General features: G+C 43.8%; 1 protein-coding gene across 18 annotated transcripts in view; it reads right to left on the reverse strand.

Annotated features, from left to right (window-relative positions):
• scrib (scribble planar cell polarity protein) overlaps positions 1-13,715 on the reverse strand; it is a 52,131-nt gene extending 38,416 nt beyond the window's left edge. For all 18 annotated transcript variants that reach the window (XM_077553938.1, XM_077553947.1, XM_077553944.1 and 15 more), the window contains exon 1: positions 12,841-13,715. In XM_077553938.1, the coding sequence (XP_077410064.1) occupies positions 12,841-12,999 (159 nt within the window). In that variant the 5' untranslated portion in view covers positions 13,000-13,715. The remainder of the gene's footprint in view (positions 1-12,840) is intronic.
• Between the last annotated feature and the right edge of the window lie 240 nt (positions 13,716-13,955).

Here is a 13,955-nt window from a genome sequence, read left to right on the forward strand (position 1 = left end):
TAGAATTCCGATTTACAAATAATGGACATTCCCGAGGCTCCAAATCCTGTGGCAAATCCTAGTGTGCATATCCCTCCCCCCCCCACCACCACCACCACCACCAAACTGTCCATCCAATACTAAGCGCTCCTCGGTGATGCAGCCTAGCGACGCACATTAAAAACAACAATGCAGCAGCAGCAGGAGGAGGAGGAGGAGGAGGAGGAGGTGGGTGGGGGAGGGGCTCGCTCACATGCTTTTTTTGAAACAGGACGGGACTCTTCACGCGGAAATGGCCGACTGGATAACTTTACTGCACACTATTGTCATATCCACGAATGATCCCGGATCGCACATGAACAAAACAGACCGTGACGCAAAAATAGATTGAGTGTAGCGGCGGTTACAGGAAGTCAAGCACAATCCCCGCGTCAACTTTTCTGTAGAAATTGGCGTGTGAATGCCGACGAGCTGACGCTGCACTGGAATGCTGCGGAATTCAAGTCAATTGGGAATTTTATTAGGAAAACTTGGGAATTCGCACTCAACTTTTGGAAAGTGCAAAATAGTTCCCTACATGTCTTGAATTTTGTGAATATTTAGATGCTATGAATGGTTTAGAACAGGTTGTGTTAGGAATTGATTATCAATAAAGTTTTCAGAGTTTTTTTGCTCTTCAGCGTTGGCAATAAAAATAGTTACGCCCATGAATGCCACCCTAACCCCTCCCCTTTTGCTCCTCCCTCCCGATTCCCTCCATTTTCTTAGGGACAAAAGCCGAGTCACGGAAGACTCTCGAACCCCCAGCCCCCTCCATGGCCAGACCTTGCTGACCGGCACCCCCCCGCGCCTCCTCCGCCCGGGCCTGTCCGAGGGATTCCTCCATTGTCTAAAAGGACACTGCGGAGAAAGGAGGGCTAAAAATGGAGGGGTTGGCCACTTGAAAGCGGCGAGTGGAGATGACTGATAAACATGGGAAGTTGTTGAGCGAGGTGGATCATTAATAAAGGGTAGACTCTCACGGGGAGGGTGCTTGGGGAGGGGTGCGGCGCGGGGAGCGGTTGGAGGCTCACTAACTGAACTTTAATCTCACCGGTACTTCCACTTACAAGTCACAATTGGAAATACAAAATATTAGACAAAAAAAAACGTGATTCAATGACAACTCATATGTTGGAGCGCTTGTAAGTCAAAGCACTCTCGTGAGTCTGGTTCTCGGGTTTCATTTTCCTTCTGCTGCATACGCACACGCACGAAGATGATGATATAGTCACGCGAGTCCAAACAGTGTCTTTGGGTGGCCGTTTACAAAACAAGTGTTTGCGTTTCATTTAAGTGGCACTTTTCAACCACGCCGGCTTTTATCCAACTGCAGTCGCCCTGACGGGCCCGCATAGCGAGACGGGTGCGGTGACGCTGGCCTGACTGGCAATCCTGTCTCGGAACCACCCCGGTACCTGAGGATGGTAGGGGGGGGGTGTGCACGTGGGAGATGGTTTTGCTTGCTTTAACCAACGGGCATCCCCTTTTCAGGCTGCACTTTGTAAAGTCAACAAAGAGCAGAGTATTTGGCGGATAGGACTTCCAAGAACCCAAGATCCAAGTCTTCAGGACCCGGGACACTGGCCAACGAGTGGTCTCATTTGGTGCCAAGTCCCCATAGGAAGCTTCTCGGATATCATCAATATGATGACTTGTCAAATAAATCCATACATCCAGGGACAAAAGGTCCAAGTGTTTCATTACGGCCATAAGACCTTGGCACTGACCAGTGACTGGACTTCTTTGGTACCGAGTCACTAAGAGAGACCCTCAGGCACCATGGGCCCAACGGTACCTTTCCGGTCTTTGCTTGTCTGACATTGACCAGCGAACTTGACTCCCGTGATACCATCTCTGAGAGGAAATCCTCGGGTACCGACGGGGTTCGGGACAAAAGTTCACGTCTTTAAGATCTTACTTTATGGGTTTGAAGACTTGGACGTTGACAAGTGAGTGGACTTGTTTGGTATTGAAGTCCCTGAGGAAAGTCAACATCAACCCGGTTAATGAACAACCAAAGTGACAACCAGGACCCTCGCGGCCTCCTTTCGCCTCCCGTGAATAGAATAAAAGCCCAAGCGCGCGCGACGCGGAGAGTCCAGTTCACCTGGCAGCTGTCGGTGTGCGATCGGCACACAAAGTACGAGATGTAAATGTAAAGCCTGTGACGCGCTGCTGTCCAAGGAAGATTGAGAGTGAACAGGTGGCGGCGGCGGCGGCATTGCGGGCTTAAGAGGCTACTTACTTGCCGCAAGTACACATGGACCAGAATGAGTACCAGGTCCATCTCATAGATCTCTTTTATGATGCTTTGCTAGCTAAATAACACTTGAAAACACACTCCTTTTTTTTTTTTTTCGCGCATTTTTTCGGTGCTGGATTTCACTTTCCTTTCTTTGGTCCTTCCTCGGGTCTCCTGACGGCCTCACGGCTCTGGCTGGGTTCTGAAGTGTTCGGTTTAGGTGAACGGTATGGGACCCACATACAAAATAAAAAATAAAAAATAAAAAATAAAAAATAAAAAATAAAAAATAAAAAATAAAAAATTTAAAATTTAAAATTTAAAATTTAAAATTTAAAATTTAAAATTTAAAATTTAAAATAATAATAAAAAAAAAAAAAAAAAGAGAGAGAGAGCAATTATGATGACATGTCAAATCGGTAAAATTACCGAATGAACAATACTGAGCTCTCTAGAAAAAAAAAGAAAAAGAAAATACAATAAATAAAAAAATAAAATAAATTGAAAAATGTAAGGATATTTTGCCTTTACAGGTGAACCTAATTTGACCTTCTCTAAACTAGGATGTCTAACTTGCTGTTCCCTAAGAAGAAGCCGAATGACAACATTTGCATGTGTTTGATGCATGATTGGATCAAAAGGTCACAACAAAAGGCATAGACAAGGACGTACTTGGAAATTTTCATGGATCAAAACTAGTGGTGTGCGCTGTATACAATTTGGATCCCATAAATTAATGCGCAGTATCAAATATGGCACTCCTGGTGATTTTCAGCCATTTTCTATAAATAGACCAGATAATCCGCCAGCGATGCCGTATCAAGGGACTAATCGCCGCTTTGGTGACTAAAAATGGTCGCTGTGGCGGAGGAGCTGGTACCGCCACTTTTGGGACACCACGTCCAAAAAAAAAAAAAAAAGTCGGTCAGCGCTGCGGATTTGCTAACCAAATGACATTCAAAGCAGCTGGACTGGACGGCCTTTGAACTTTGTGCCCGCTGCAGGTTGTGCGCGTTCACCTTACAAGCGGGCCGCGTTTCACCTGACTCGGGGCAATCGCAACTCTTATGCAAGACGATCAATAGTGCATAACTGACGGCTTCTTACAGGAGACAGAAGTGGAGAATGCGCAACAAAAGTGCTGAGTGCGCCAATATCAGAGTTCCCGTCACCGGCTCGCATCCTTGACGTCTCATTGGCTATGTTAAGAATCGATCCACTTTACATAGTGGTGCGATTTATAGTTTGTCGAAAAAGTCCACTCAAAATCTGGTGGACTTTCTGTAAAAAAAATATGAAACAAATAAATACATTGTTAAGTAACGTCAGAGCAGAAATGAGCTGATTTTAGCCATGCTAGTTAGCCCTGTTATCTGCTCTGTAGCAAGTCAATAATATTGTATTTATTTCACCAGTTGTTGTGATGCGCTGGTCTACACCTATTTACTCATTTGCTCCCAAAAACGTATAAATATGTTCTATTTTAAATATCACCATGCTCCCAAAGACGTATTTAAACGTTTTTTTTTGTTTGTTTGTTTTTAAATTATGCTAGAGCATACAGAAGGCTTTGATGCAGCCTCTGAACGAAAAGAAAATGCTTAAAGCAATGGCAGTTATTACAAAAAACGGCCAGCAGATGGCAGCAGAGCATCATGCTACGTTCAGGCCGAGCCGAAAATTTCAGCGACGCTACGCTGGTCTCGCGCGTGTTTGTTCGCGGGGGTTCTCAATGGGATTTGTTTTCGCTCCGCGCCGCAACGGAGGAAGAGGAGGGATTTTCCGCACAGTGTATCATCAGACCGTGTGGGACCACACTGCCCCTAAGTGGCAAAATTGGGTACAACGTGAACAGCGCTCTCACTAAAAGGCACACACAAACAAAGGGAAGACAGTATAAAATAATTGAAATAAAATCAATTTTGGGACATTTAAAATGGATTCTGAATCGTGCTAAATGAGAATCGCGATTCTTATGAGAATCGTTTTTTTGGGCACACCCCCGCTTTCTAACAAACTTTTTATTTTGCATGCATGTCTGCATATGACGTAACAATTTTTATTATTTTTTTATGCTTGAATATAAAATCCGCCCACTCAATTATCCTCAATTCCCAGTTCATTTCCATAGAAAGTTTTAATTTTAGGATATTTCCAAAAAGGTCATGGCGTGGAAATTTACGAGAAACCTTTGACCCCTTTACAAGCCTACAAATTGGAAAATTCACTTTATACGGCTGTGAATATCGAGTGATTCCAAACGCAGCCGGTGTCAAAGTCGAAAACCACCATTCATGTTTTCATCCACACAAAACGACACGAGCGGTCGCTCACGAACCCGGGCCGGCGCACAAAACCCAAGTTCCAGCTTTGGCACAATGGCCGCATTGTTCAGGCAGCGGCGTACACATCACTGAATCATCTTTTCCAGTAAATGCCAGTGAATGGTCTCCCCCCCTTTTCCACGGGGCGTCACATTTACATATCTCACAATCTTTCCATTGTGAGTGAAAAGTTAAGAGTCTCTTATCTGAAGGGCGGGACACTTCAGTTCACGGTTTGGGGTCCTCGATGTGGCCGACTCATTTTCAGGCCATGTTGCTTTTTTGCCGCCAAACGATGTCGCCATGAAGCGATGATGTCATCGCATCATTTTGGAGTAGATCTCAACTTTTTTTTATGACAAACACTACAACAGTTGTTTGAAAAAAAAACTATCAAAATAAAATATTTCCTTTTTTTTTTTTTTTTTACATCTAAGGGTAACAGCAGACGAGAATTGCCCTCTCTTCAAAAGTCACACACTCGCTCTTCCCACACTAATCACTACCAAAACATGCACAGGGAAAAAGCACTATCAGCACATTTTTCTCATACTTCCCTTTTTTGTCCCCAAAAAACAATGGCTAACTTAATTTAAAAAAAATAAGACAAGACTTGCATTTAAGGGACGTTCATGTTTAAAACTGTGTAGGAGTGATTTGTGTGTGCTCCACGTGCGAGTTTGCGTTTGTCAACGGGGAATGTGCAATCATGGCTAAGTTCAAGTGTGTGAGAGGTAGCGAGGGCGGGGGGCGGGGGATGGGGGGGGGGCAGGACAAACTCCTGGAGATTCCAAGCATGCCTGTGTCAAGTGCTGTAGTGCAAACACAACCACGCTGAGCTAATTACACTGAGAGCAAATATAAAGCCAGCACCAGGTCCCTCTTGGAATTGCAGCCATTTTGGATATTTATTGATAGGAAAAAAATTGGCCTGGAAAAAAGTTAGAAGGAAAACAATCTGAGTACGTACTAGGGGTGTGCCCAAAAAAATCGATTCTCATCTAGTACGATTCAGAATCGATTTTAAATGTCCCAAAAATCGATTTTATTTCAATTATTTTATACTGTCTTCCCTTTGTTTATGTGTGCCTTTATTGGGAGCGCTGTTCATGTTGTACCTGATTTGGCCACTCAGGGGCAGTGTGGTTCCACGCGGTCTGATACACTGTTAAGTTGTAGCCACATTAGAGAGTGGAAGGAAAAAGTCACGATCAAGTTAATCCGATAAAAGTGCCGCGGGTAGCGTGCTAATTAGCATTAGCGATTCAGACTGGAGTAGATCATTACGATTCCTTGAACATCTATAAATTGAAGCAAAAATCATTGTCAATCAAAGCATCTTAATCGAAAATCGATTCTGAATCGAATCGCAGGCCCCAAAAATCGGAATCAAAGATTCCCACCCCAAGTACCAACTACATGGTGCCATTTTCTCCTAAAAAAAAAAAAAAAACACGAGCACAATGAAGCTTTTTTTTTTTTTTTTTAACTTTCCGCAACGTCAACACTCGCGTGAGCGCTCAGTCGACGGGTTTCGTGTGAGGCGCCGTGCCCGGGTCGACACGTCTGAGCGACAATCATCGCTGGGAATAGGACAGGCGAGAGGGGGGTCTTAGGAATTGCCCGTTACTGCTTTGTCACGCGTGGCTGGTGTGAGCGTGACAAGCACGCGCGTGAGAGAGTAGCGCTTTGTGGCCGCCGAGAGAGTCCTGCTGTGCGTTGTGTTGTGTTGACCTCTCGCACTCACCCGCTCTCACATACACACACAATATATTCACCCACCGGCAACTCTAGTAGAAGTGCAAAACTGGCTATGTGGCAAACAGACACACAAGCTCTCACACATAATCTCTCACACACATTTACTCACCCACAGACACACTATCACTCATACACACAGCCTGTTTTCATAGTCTTTGCTCAATGGACGCTCATTTTAAAACAACAACAAATCAGTGAGTAGGCGAATATGCTTGCTAAGGGTGTGCCCCCCCCCCCCAAAAAAAAAATCTCGATTCTCATTTAGTACGATTCAGAATTGATTTTAAATGTCCCAAAATCGATTTTATTTAAATTATTTTATACTGTCTTGCCTTTGTCTGTGTGTGCCTTTATTTGGAGCGCTGTTCATGTTGTACCCGATTTGGCCACTTAGGGGGCAGTGTGGTTCCACGCGGTCTAAAACACTGTTAAGTTGTAGCCACATTAGGGAGTAGAAGGAAAAAGTCACGATCAAGTTATTCCAATAAAAGTTGTTTTCTTTTGGGCAGTGTGGAGACGTTCTTTTGAGTGATAAAAGTGCCGCGAGTTGCGCGCTAATTAGCGTTAGCGAGTCAGACTGGAGTAGATCATCACGAGTCCTTGCACATCGTTAGATGAAAGCAACAATCATTGTCAATCAAATCATTTTGAATCCAAAATCGATTCTGAATCAAATCACAGGCCAAAGAATCTGAATCGAATCGTGAGACATTCAAAGATTCCCACCCCTAATAAACACTATTGCTACATTTAAAAAGAAAAAATGCTTTGACTTGACTATATCCTTAAAAAGTAAAGAAAAATGTGCTGTTTTCATAAACATTTTCGATCATAATGAAAAGAATGAATCAATTTGGTAGTAGAAACATTTTATTTGCTTTAGTGGACCACAAAAAAATGATGTGGTGGGCCGGATCTGGCCTCCGGGCCTTGACTTTGACATACGCTACAATAATATTTGTACAAAACTTGCTTGACTTCCTTTAAGGCTTCATGTTTGTCATGCACCAAAAGGTACAGTCATAAATTTTTTTTAAAAAAAATAATTTAATAAGGCAAAAAAAGTCATTAGAAAAGCAACATTTTGTGCATGCTAGCTACATTTTTCAGATAAAAAAAAAAAAGTGATATCTTGTAAAACTAAGGACTGTGAAAACATAAGAATTATCAATCAGTGCGCTTCAATGTCACCAAACAGTTTTAAAGATGACATTTTTAGTCATGACATTAACGCACGGTTTTCACATCAGGATTTCAAAGCTTTGTTTCACTAGGCCACTTTTTGGAGCGGACGAAAGAACGTCAAACACCCAAGCTATAAATATTATGAGTATTGTTTCTTATCATAAGCGCCACGATGAGGGCTTGGGGGTCCGAAATAAAAAATGACATACTCTTTTTTTTTTTTTTTATACGCTAAAACGCTCACACAAAAACAGGGCATTCCACGGCCGGCTCCGATTAGTCCTGCTTCCTGTCGACGGGAACACAAAAGGAATCAACACGAAAAAACGCGCACGTCAACAAATCAACGCGGCCGAACCCTGGACGCTGACAGCTCTGCTTGACCCGTGCCACAACAAACCGGGGAAGGGGCGTTTTTGTGTGACTCTGCGGCAAGCGATGGAGTGCGGTTCCGCGGGCTACAAAGGTTAGCGCTTCATCGAGTCGATATCTGTTTGACTTTGGCATCCACGGCACTCACATGATGTTTGACAAAGAGAATCAAAAGAGTTGGCTCACATTTGAGTTTAAATATGCTTAGCTCTGAGCCTCGGGTCAAAATGTAAATGTTTACTTTAAGTCGCTCACTTAAAGTGATCCGGTTCACTTGCGGCGCTAGAATCGGTAAAACGATACAAAGGAATCGTCCGCTCAATGGCTTAAGGTTAGCGGATTTTTTTCTGAAACGCCGCTGACTCTTATGCTGCGGTTGTGGCGGTTCACTGATTCCACTTGGCGGACTTACAGGCAACACGCTAGACTTGGACGGGTTCCGTCACATCCGTTTATTGACAAGAGTTAGCGAACTCATTGAAAACATTGTTGACGGATCCAAACTAATCGAAACACACCCGTGACTCCCGACGATTCGGTCGCCTCGAGTCGCAGACTCCATTTACTCGCCAGAAACCCGACGGACCAATCAAATCACTGATTGATGTTAGCGGACTTGGATCAGTTCTCTGACTCAAAAAATTCCGATTCGCAAGCTTCAACTGGAAGCCTGACCATAAACACAGTTGATTAGGATGGCTTGATCTGATTGGTCCACTTATTTTATCGCATCAATTCAATAATCCGACTCTTTTACACAAACCAGCCTTACGAAAAGTACCAAACGACTCCGAGCCAATCAATACATCCGACTCATCATTCTTGATCCGATACAAATATTTAACTGATAAAACGCAGGTGACTTCGTAAAGAGACTAAATAAATAAAGTAGACGCCGGGTAGCAACTGGATGAGCTCGTCATCCGTTAGCCTCCGCGCTTTGTCGTTAGCCGCAAGTGCTAGCTGGGCTCACGCGCGTCTGTGTGTGCTTTCGACGCCTGCGGCCGAGAGAGCCGCCGTCACCACAGACTCTCCTCGATTGGCAAACAGCTGCCGTCACCGCCGCCGCCATTAATTATTCACTGGAGCTTTGCTCCCGTGTTTACCTTTGTCGCTGGCTACCGGGCGAGCGCTTGGGGAGGACAGATGGGTGGAAGGATTGTGGCGCATTTTGGATTACTTTTGGTTTTGTGTTGACTCTTTGGTTTTCACATTTTTGCATGTTTTGATTCATTTTGAAAGGCAGTTCGCTAGTTGTTCCCCAGAATTGCTTAGTTTAAGGGTATTTGTCAGGTGTGTGATTAACTCATTCACTGCCATTGACGGCTATAGACGTCAAAAATTCATTTCAACTATTTCTATTAGTTTAACATTTTTTCCCATTTTTGTTAACAAGAGTATGAAAACCTAGAAAAAAAAGATTCATTGTACATTTAGAACAGATATAAAATTTGTGATTAATTGCTAGTGAAGTCATGCGATTAATTACAATTAAAAATTGTAATCACTAATCGTAATTAATTGCATGACTTCAATAGTTAACTCACGATTGTACAACGTACAATAAAAAAATTCTAGCTTTTCATACTCTTGTTAACAAAAGTAGAATTTTTTCGTGAGTTAACTCGTGAAGTCACGCGATTAATTATGATTTTAAAAAATTCATCGCCTGACGCCGCTATTTTTTAATAATCTTTTCTTTAAAAAAAAGAAAAGAAAAGATCATTTAAAATTTAAAAAAATATACTTAAAAAAAAAAGAATATTAAAAATTAAGGGCGTCAGGCGATTCAATTTTTTCGTAATTAATCGCATGACTTCACGAGTTAACTCACGAGTAATCAAAAATGTAATATCTGTTCTAAATGTATATTTTTTTTTTAGGTTTTCATACTCTTGTTAACAAAAGTGGAAAAAATGTTAAACTAATAAAAATAGTTCAAATGAATTTTTTACGTCTATAGCCGTCAATGGCAGTGAATGAGTAAAAAAAAAAAAAAAAGCCATAGACAAAAAAATTTGCATCAAAATTTCAACGAACATCTTAAAATTGACCTCTTGTCGCATTTTTGCGCCATGGGAGCCGAATTTTTTTTTAATTTTGAATCTTCTGATGTTTAAGAAATAATTCAGTCTTAGAATATTTTTTTGGGTGTGGGAAAAAAATGTAAATAAAATAAAAATCCTCTCGATGGACGAATCAGTGGCACCCTTGAAACAAATCATCGACTCGTGGCTGAATGATCCTCCCACCAGACCCCCCAAAAGACTAGAGGATCAGAGTAGCTCAGTTCCTAGATCACTTCCTCCAGTATGGAAAAGACCCCTCGCCCCCCCTCGCCCCCCTCCCCTGCTGATAATCCTCTTTAGGAATAAATTATAGACCTCTCGCACCACCACCACCACAAATTCGCTCACACACACCAGATCGGTAGGGGGCCTAGGACAGTGGCAGGCAGGATGTGGGACCAGCTGGTCATCAGCTCAGACAAAAGAACCTGCTGAATGCGCTCGGACCTCTCACATGTGCTCGCTCTGGATCTCTCTCCTGCCCCGCACCGGGGGCGCGCTAACAACAATTCACGAGTTGGCGTTCGGAAACGACTCCAGTACTTTTTGATACATGAAATCCCCCCACAAGGACTTCTTGCTCAGTGTCGGATTTGATGTGGGCCACTCGGTCCCGTGTTGCCACTTAAGCGTTTGAGAGCTTTACGGCGGCCATTGTTGCGCCTGCAAGGCCGTGTAGAGTAACAGGAGTGGGAGCAAAACAGGCGTAGAACCTGTTCAGCAGAATCTATTGGGGACACGCCCATCAGGAATTTGTTTGCCCATTTTTGACAATGGAGAAACCTCAAAAACAACACCCGCTACCGCACATACTACTCGTGCGCGTCGCTACGACTTATTGACCGACTTCCGTGTCATCTTTTTTTTTTTTTTTCGTTGCCACTTTAATACTGTGGACAGCGCAGAGTCCGACTTGAGTTGTGACACTTGATATGATGAGGACGGAGGTTGATGAAGGAGGGGGGGGGGGTGGTGAATGGACTCCTTTGTAGCCTGTCATGAGACTGGAGAATAAGATCACTTCCCGCTACCTCAACGGGGTCTTTGAGTCGTTTTGCGATCGGGTCGGCCTTCAATGCTTTGGCAACATCTCTTGGACAAACTGTACGCCGGAAAAGATGCAAATTTGGGTGCGAGGGGTAATGCACGGCAGTCCGTCGTGAACCGGCGCAAATATTGGTGAGAAATATACGTGTGGGCTATCAATGCAAAACAGTAAAGTTAGGGGGCGGGGCTATGAAATATTTTTGAATAGGGCCCCGAATAATATGGATTTTTTTGGGGGGCAAATTTGGCTGACTAAAATCCCGATAACTGATGAATCGGTCAATTAATTAAGAAAATAAATAAAAAATTATTTTTGGTCTCTTAACACTTAAAATGACAGAACAGAAAAATAACAGGCAGAACATTTGACTGTTTTACATTACTTTTAGTATATAAATTCACAATGGAGAGGGGGGGGAAATACAAAAATCTGCCATTTTGGGGGGGGTCAATTTCGTTTTGGGGGGGTTAGAATGTAATTATTGTTTGTCTTATGTTTTAATGTGTTCATGTGTAAAAATAATAAATAAAAAATCAACAACAACAATCGGCAAAACAAAAATTGTAAGTAACATTGGCCAATTAATCTGTCAGGTCCTAATTTTATAATTGATTATTCTACTGACTAGACTGACCCATTGATTGTTGTAGTTATTGCATAAAAACGGATTTGGCATTCTTAAACAACAATACAAAACATGAATGGTGACTGTAGACACTGTAGTATCCGTGACTGAATGTGTGTGGCTTTTAAAAAGCAGGGCCAAGCCTGGTGAGTGATGTGGGAGTCAACAAATGACAGTAAAGTTGGCTCTAGTTGACTCATCACCCCCCCCCCGAACTTTTTCATGGAATTTGCTCCTAAAATGGCTGCTTTGAACCAAAATGGTCAACTTTCTGTTCACCTCTGCAATTTTTTTCTCGAGACCTCACCATGCATCTTGTTAAGATAAAGGCGTCCGTACACTTCCCAGGCCTTTTTTTTTTAAAGCAAGTTTGAAAAAAAGTGTTTGTGGTATGATTAGAGCAGAGGCATAATCTAGGATTGGTGGGGGCGTGAATGGCAACAAAACTTAAGCAACTATCTGGATGTCTAAATCTCCATCTGTTCACTTTGCTAAAGCGCAAACAATAAGAAGCCGCTAATTCTACACTGCATGACTGTAACGCTGGTCACGAGTAATTACTCTAGCATTTGCTACCTGTACTGATTACTTTGGGGTAGGTTTAACACATTCAAATGATGTCATCAAATACAAATAAATCTGTACACAAAATAAGAGCACCTGAGCACGGGTCATACTCTTGACAAACTTGCAAGCGCACTATAATGTCGGAGGTAGTGCTCGGACACACCTGTCATTCATTGGTTTCTTTTTACTGCAAAGCTGTGACAATTCATCGAAAAACGCAAACACTTTTAATGTCTTTATTGAACAAGTTATGGGGAAAAACACGCCAAAAAGGTCATGCGCGAGCTGCCAATGGCCAGTTAACACTCCCGACACCCATGTCACTCACCAGGCCAAGCCACGCCTTTTCAAGCCATACACACTAAAAGTCACACATACAGCAGGGGCGGGAGGACGGTGACCCCAAGCGAGTTTAACAAATGTAAACTTCTGTCATGTTTCGGGTAGTCGTTAGGGAAGTTTTGCCATTCATGGAGGCCTTCAATCCACTTTTAGACCAATGTAGACAACACAACAACATTTCCCATGCATGTTTGTCCTTACCCAAATGATAAACAAACTTGTATGACATTCTACCTGATGCTCACGTAGACTTTTTCAGTCGCCCCCCCTCAACAAAAGCTTACCTTGGGCAGCTCCTTGAGTTGGTTGGCATCCAGCAGGAGCTCCTCCAGGCTGCGGCTGTATCGGAACACCTCGTCCGGGACCGCCTGCAGGTTGCAGTGCCGCTTGTCCACCGACTCGACGTGGCGGTTGCATCGCCACAGCGGGATACACTTGAGCATGTCGGGGAGGGAGCGAGGGAGGGAGGGGGTCCCCCGGGTGGGTGTCACTGGAGGCTCCGCATCGGAGGGCGAAGCGTGCTTAGGCGGCTGGATGGTGGATGGTTAGCGGGGGCTGCTTGGCTCTGGAACCCGCGGGCCGGAATCCAATTAAAAAAAATAATCCCCCGGCCAATGTCAGGAGGAATATTGTCGTAGTCTCTCTGGGGTTTATATAAACAAAACATAAAAAGACAATATGGTCTCACTTGAGTCAAACAGTTCCTTCGAAGTTAGCGCTCATCGCCACCATCCTGGTGTTTCAGCACCGGGAAAAAACGCTTGTCAGGCGGCGTCGAGAAAGCCACCGCCGCCGGGGGGTGGTGACCGTGTGGAGCGAAACGAGTCAGGGGAGGTTCGACACGGTGTCCATGGGGATACTAGTCGCCTCTCACCGGTTTGTGTTGCTAGCAAGCTAGTTGCGACTAGCCTCCATCGGCTAGCGTCTATTGTGCCTAGCCAGTAGCCTCCGTTAGCTTCCACAAGTACCGCAAAAGACGTGTGGAAAAATGCCGTGTACTTCCGTGTAAAAATCACCAAGCCAGGATAAAAGTCAACGTGTCGAGTTTTTTGGGAGGCGAAATGCCTCACAGTGAGTGGTTAAGCTGCCTCCAAACACTGGCGCGCGGCGCTTCCTTGCCACTGTTGAGCTTGAGCCAGGCCGGTTTGGCGTATGGGGGGCTGGGCTACGTTTGAGGCCATAGGACCGCCGCGTTCCGGCCCCCCTGACGCGGTATTGACGCTGGGTCCTGGATGTATGGCGCCATCTAGTAGGCCAAATGGTGGAACTTCACCGTGTCAATGCAATTGTATGTTAAAAAATGCAGTGCGTTGGTGCTCAAATTAAAATTATTTTATTTATCACTCGAGGGAGCCCACATATCACACTGAAAAGCATTGATGTTTTGTCGTACTGTATG

Source organism: Vanacampus margaritifer, chromosome 20 (genome assembly GCF_051991255.1).
Source record: "Vanacampus margaritifer isolate UIUO_Vmar chromosome 20, RoL_Vmar_1.0, whole genome shotgun sequence".
Lineage (NCBI taxonomy): Eukaryota > Metazoa > Chordata > Actinopteri > Syngnathiformes > Syngnathidae > Vanacampus > Vanacampus margaritifer.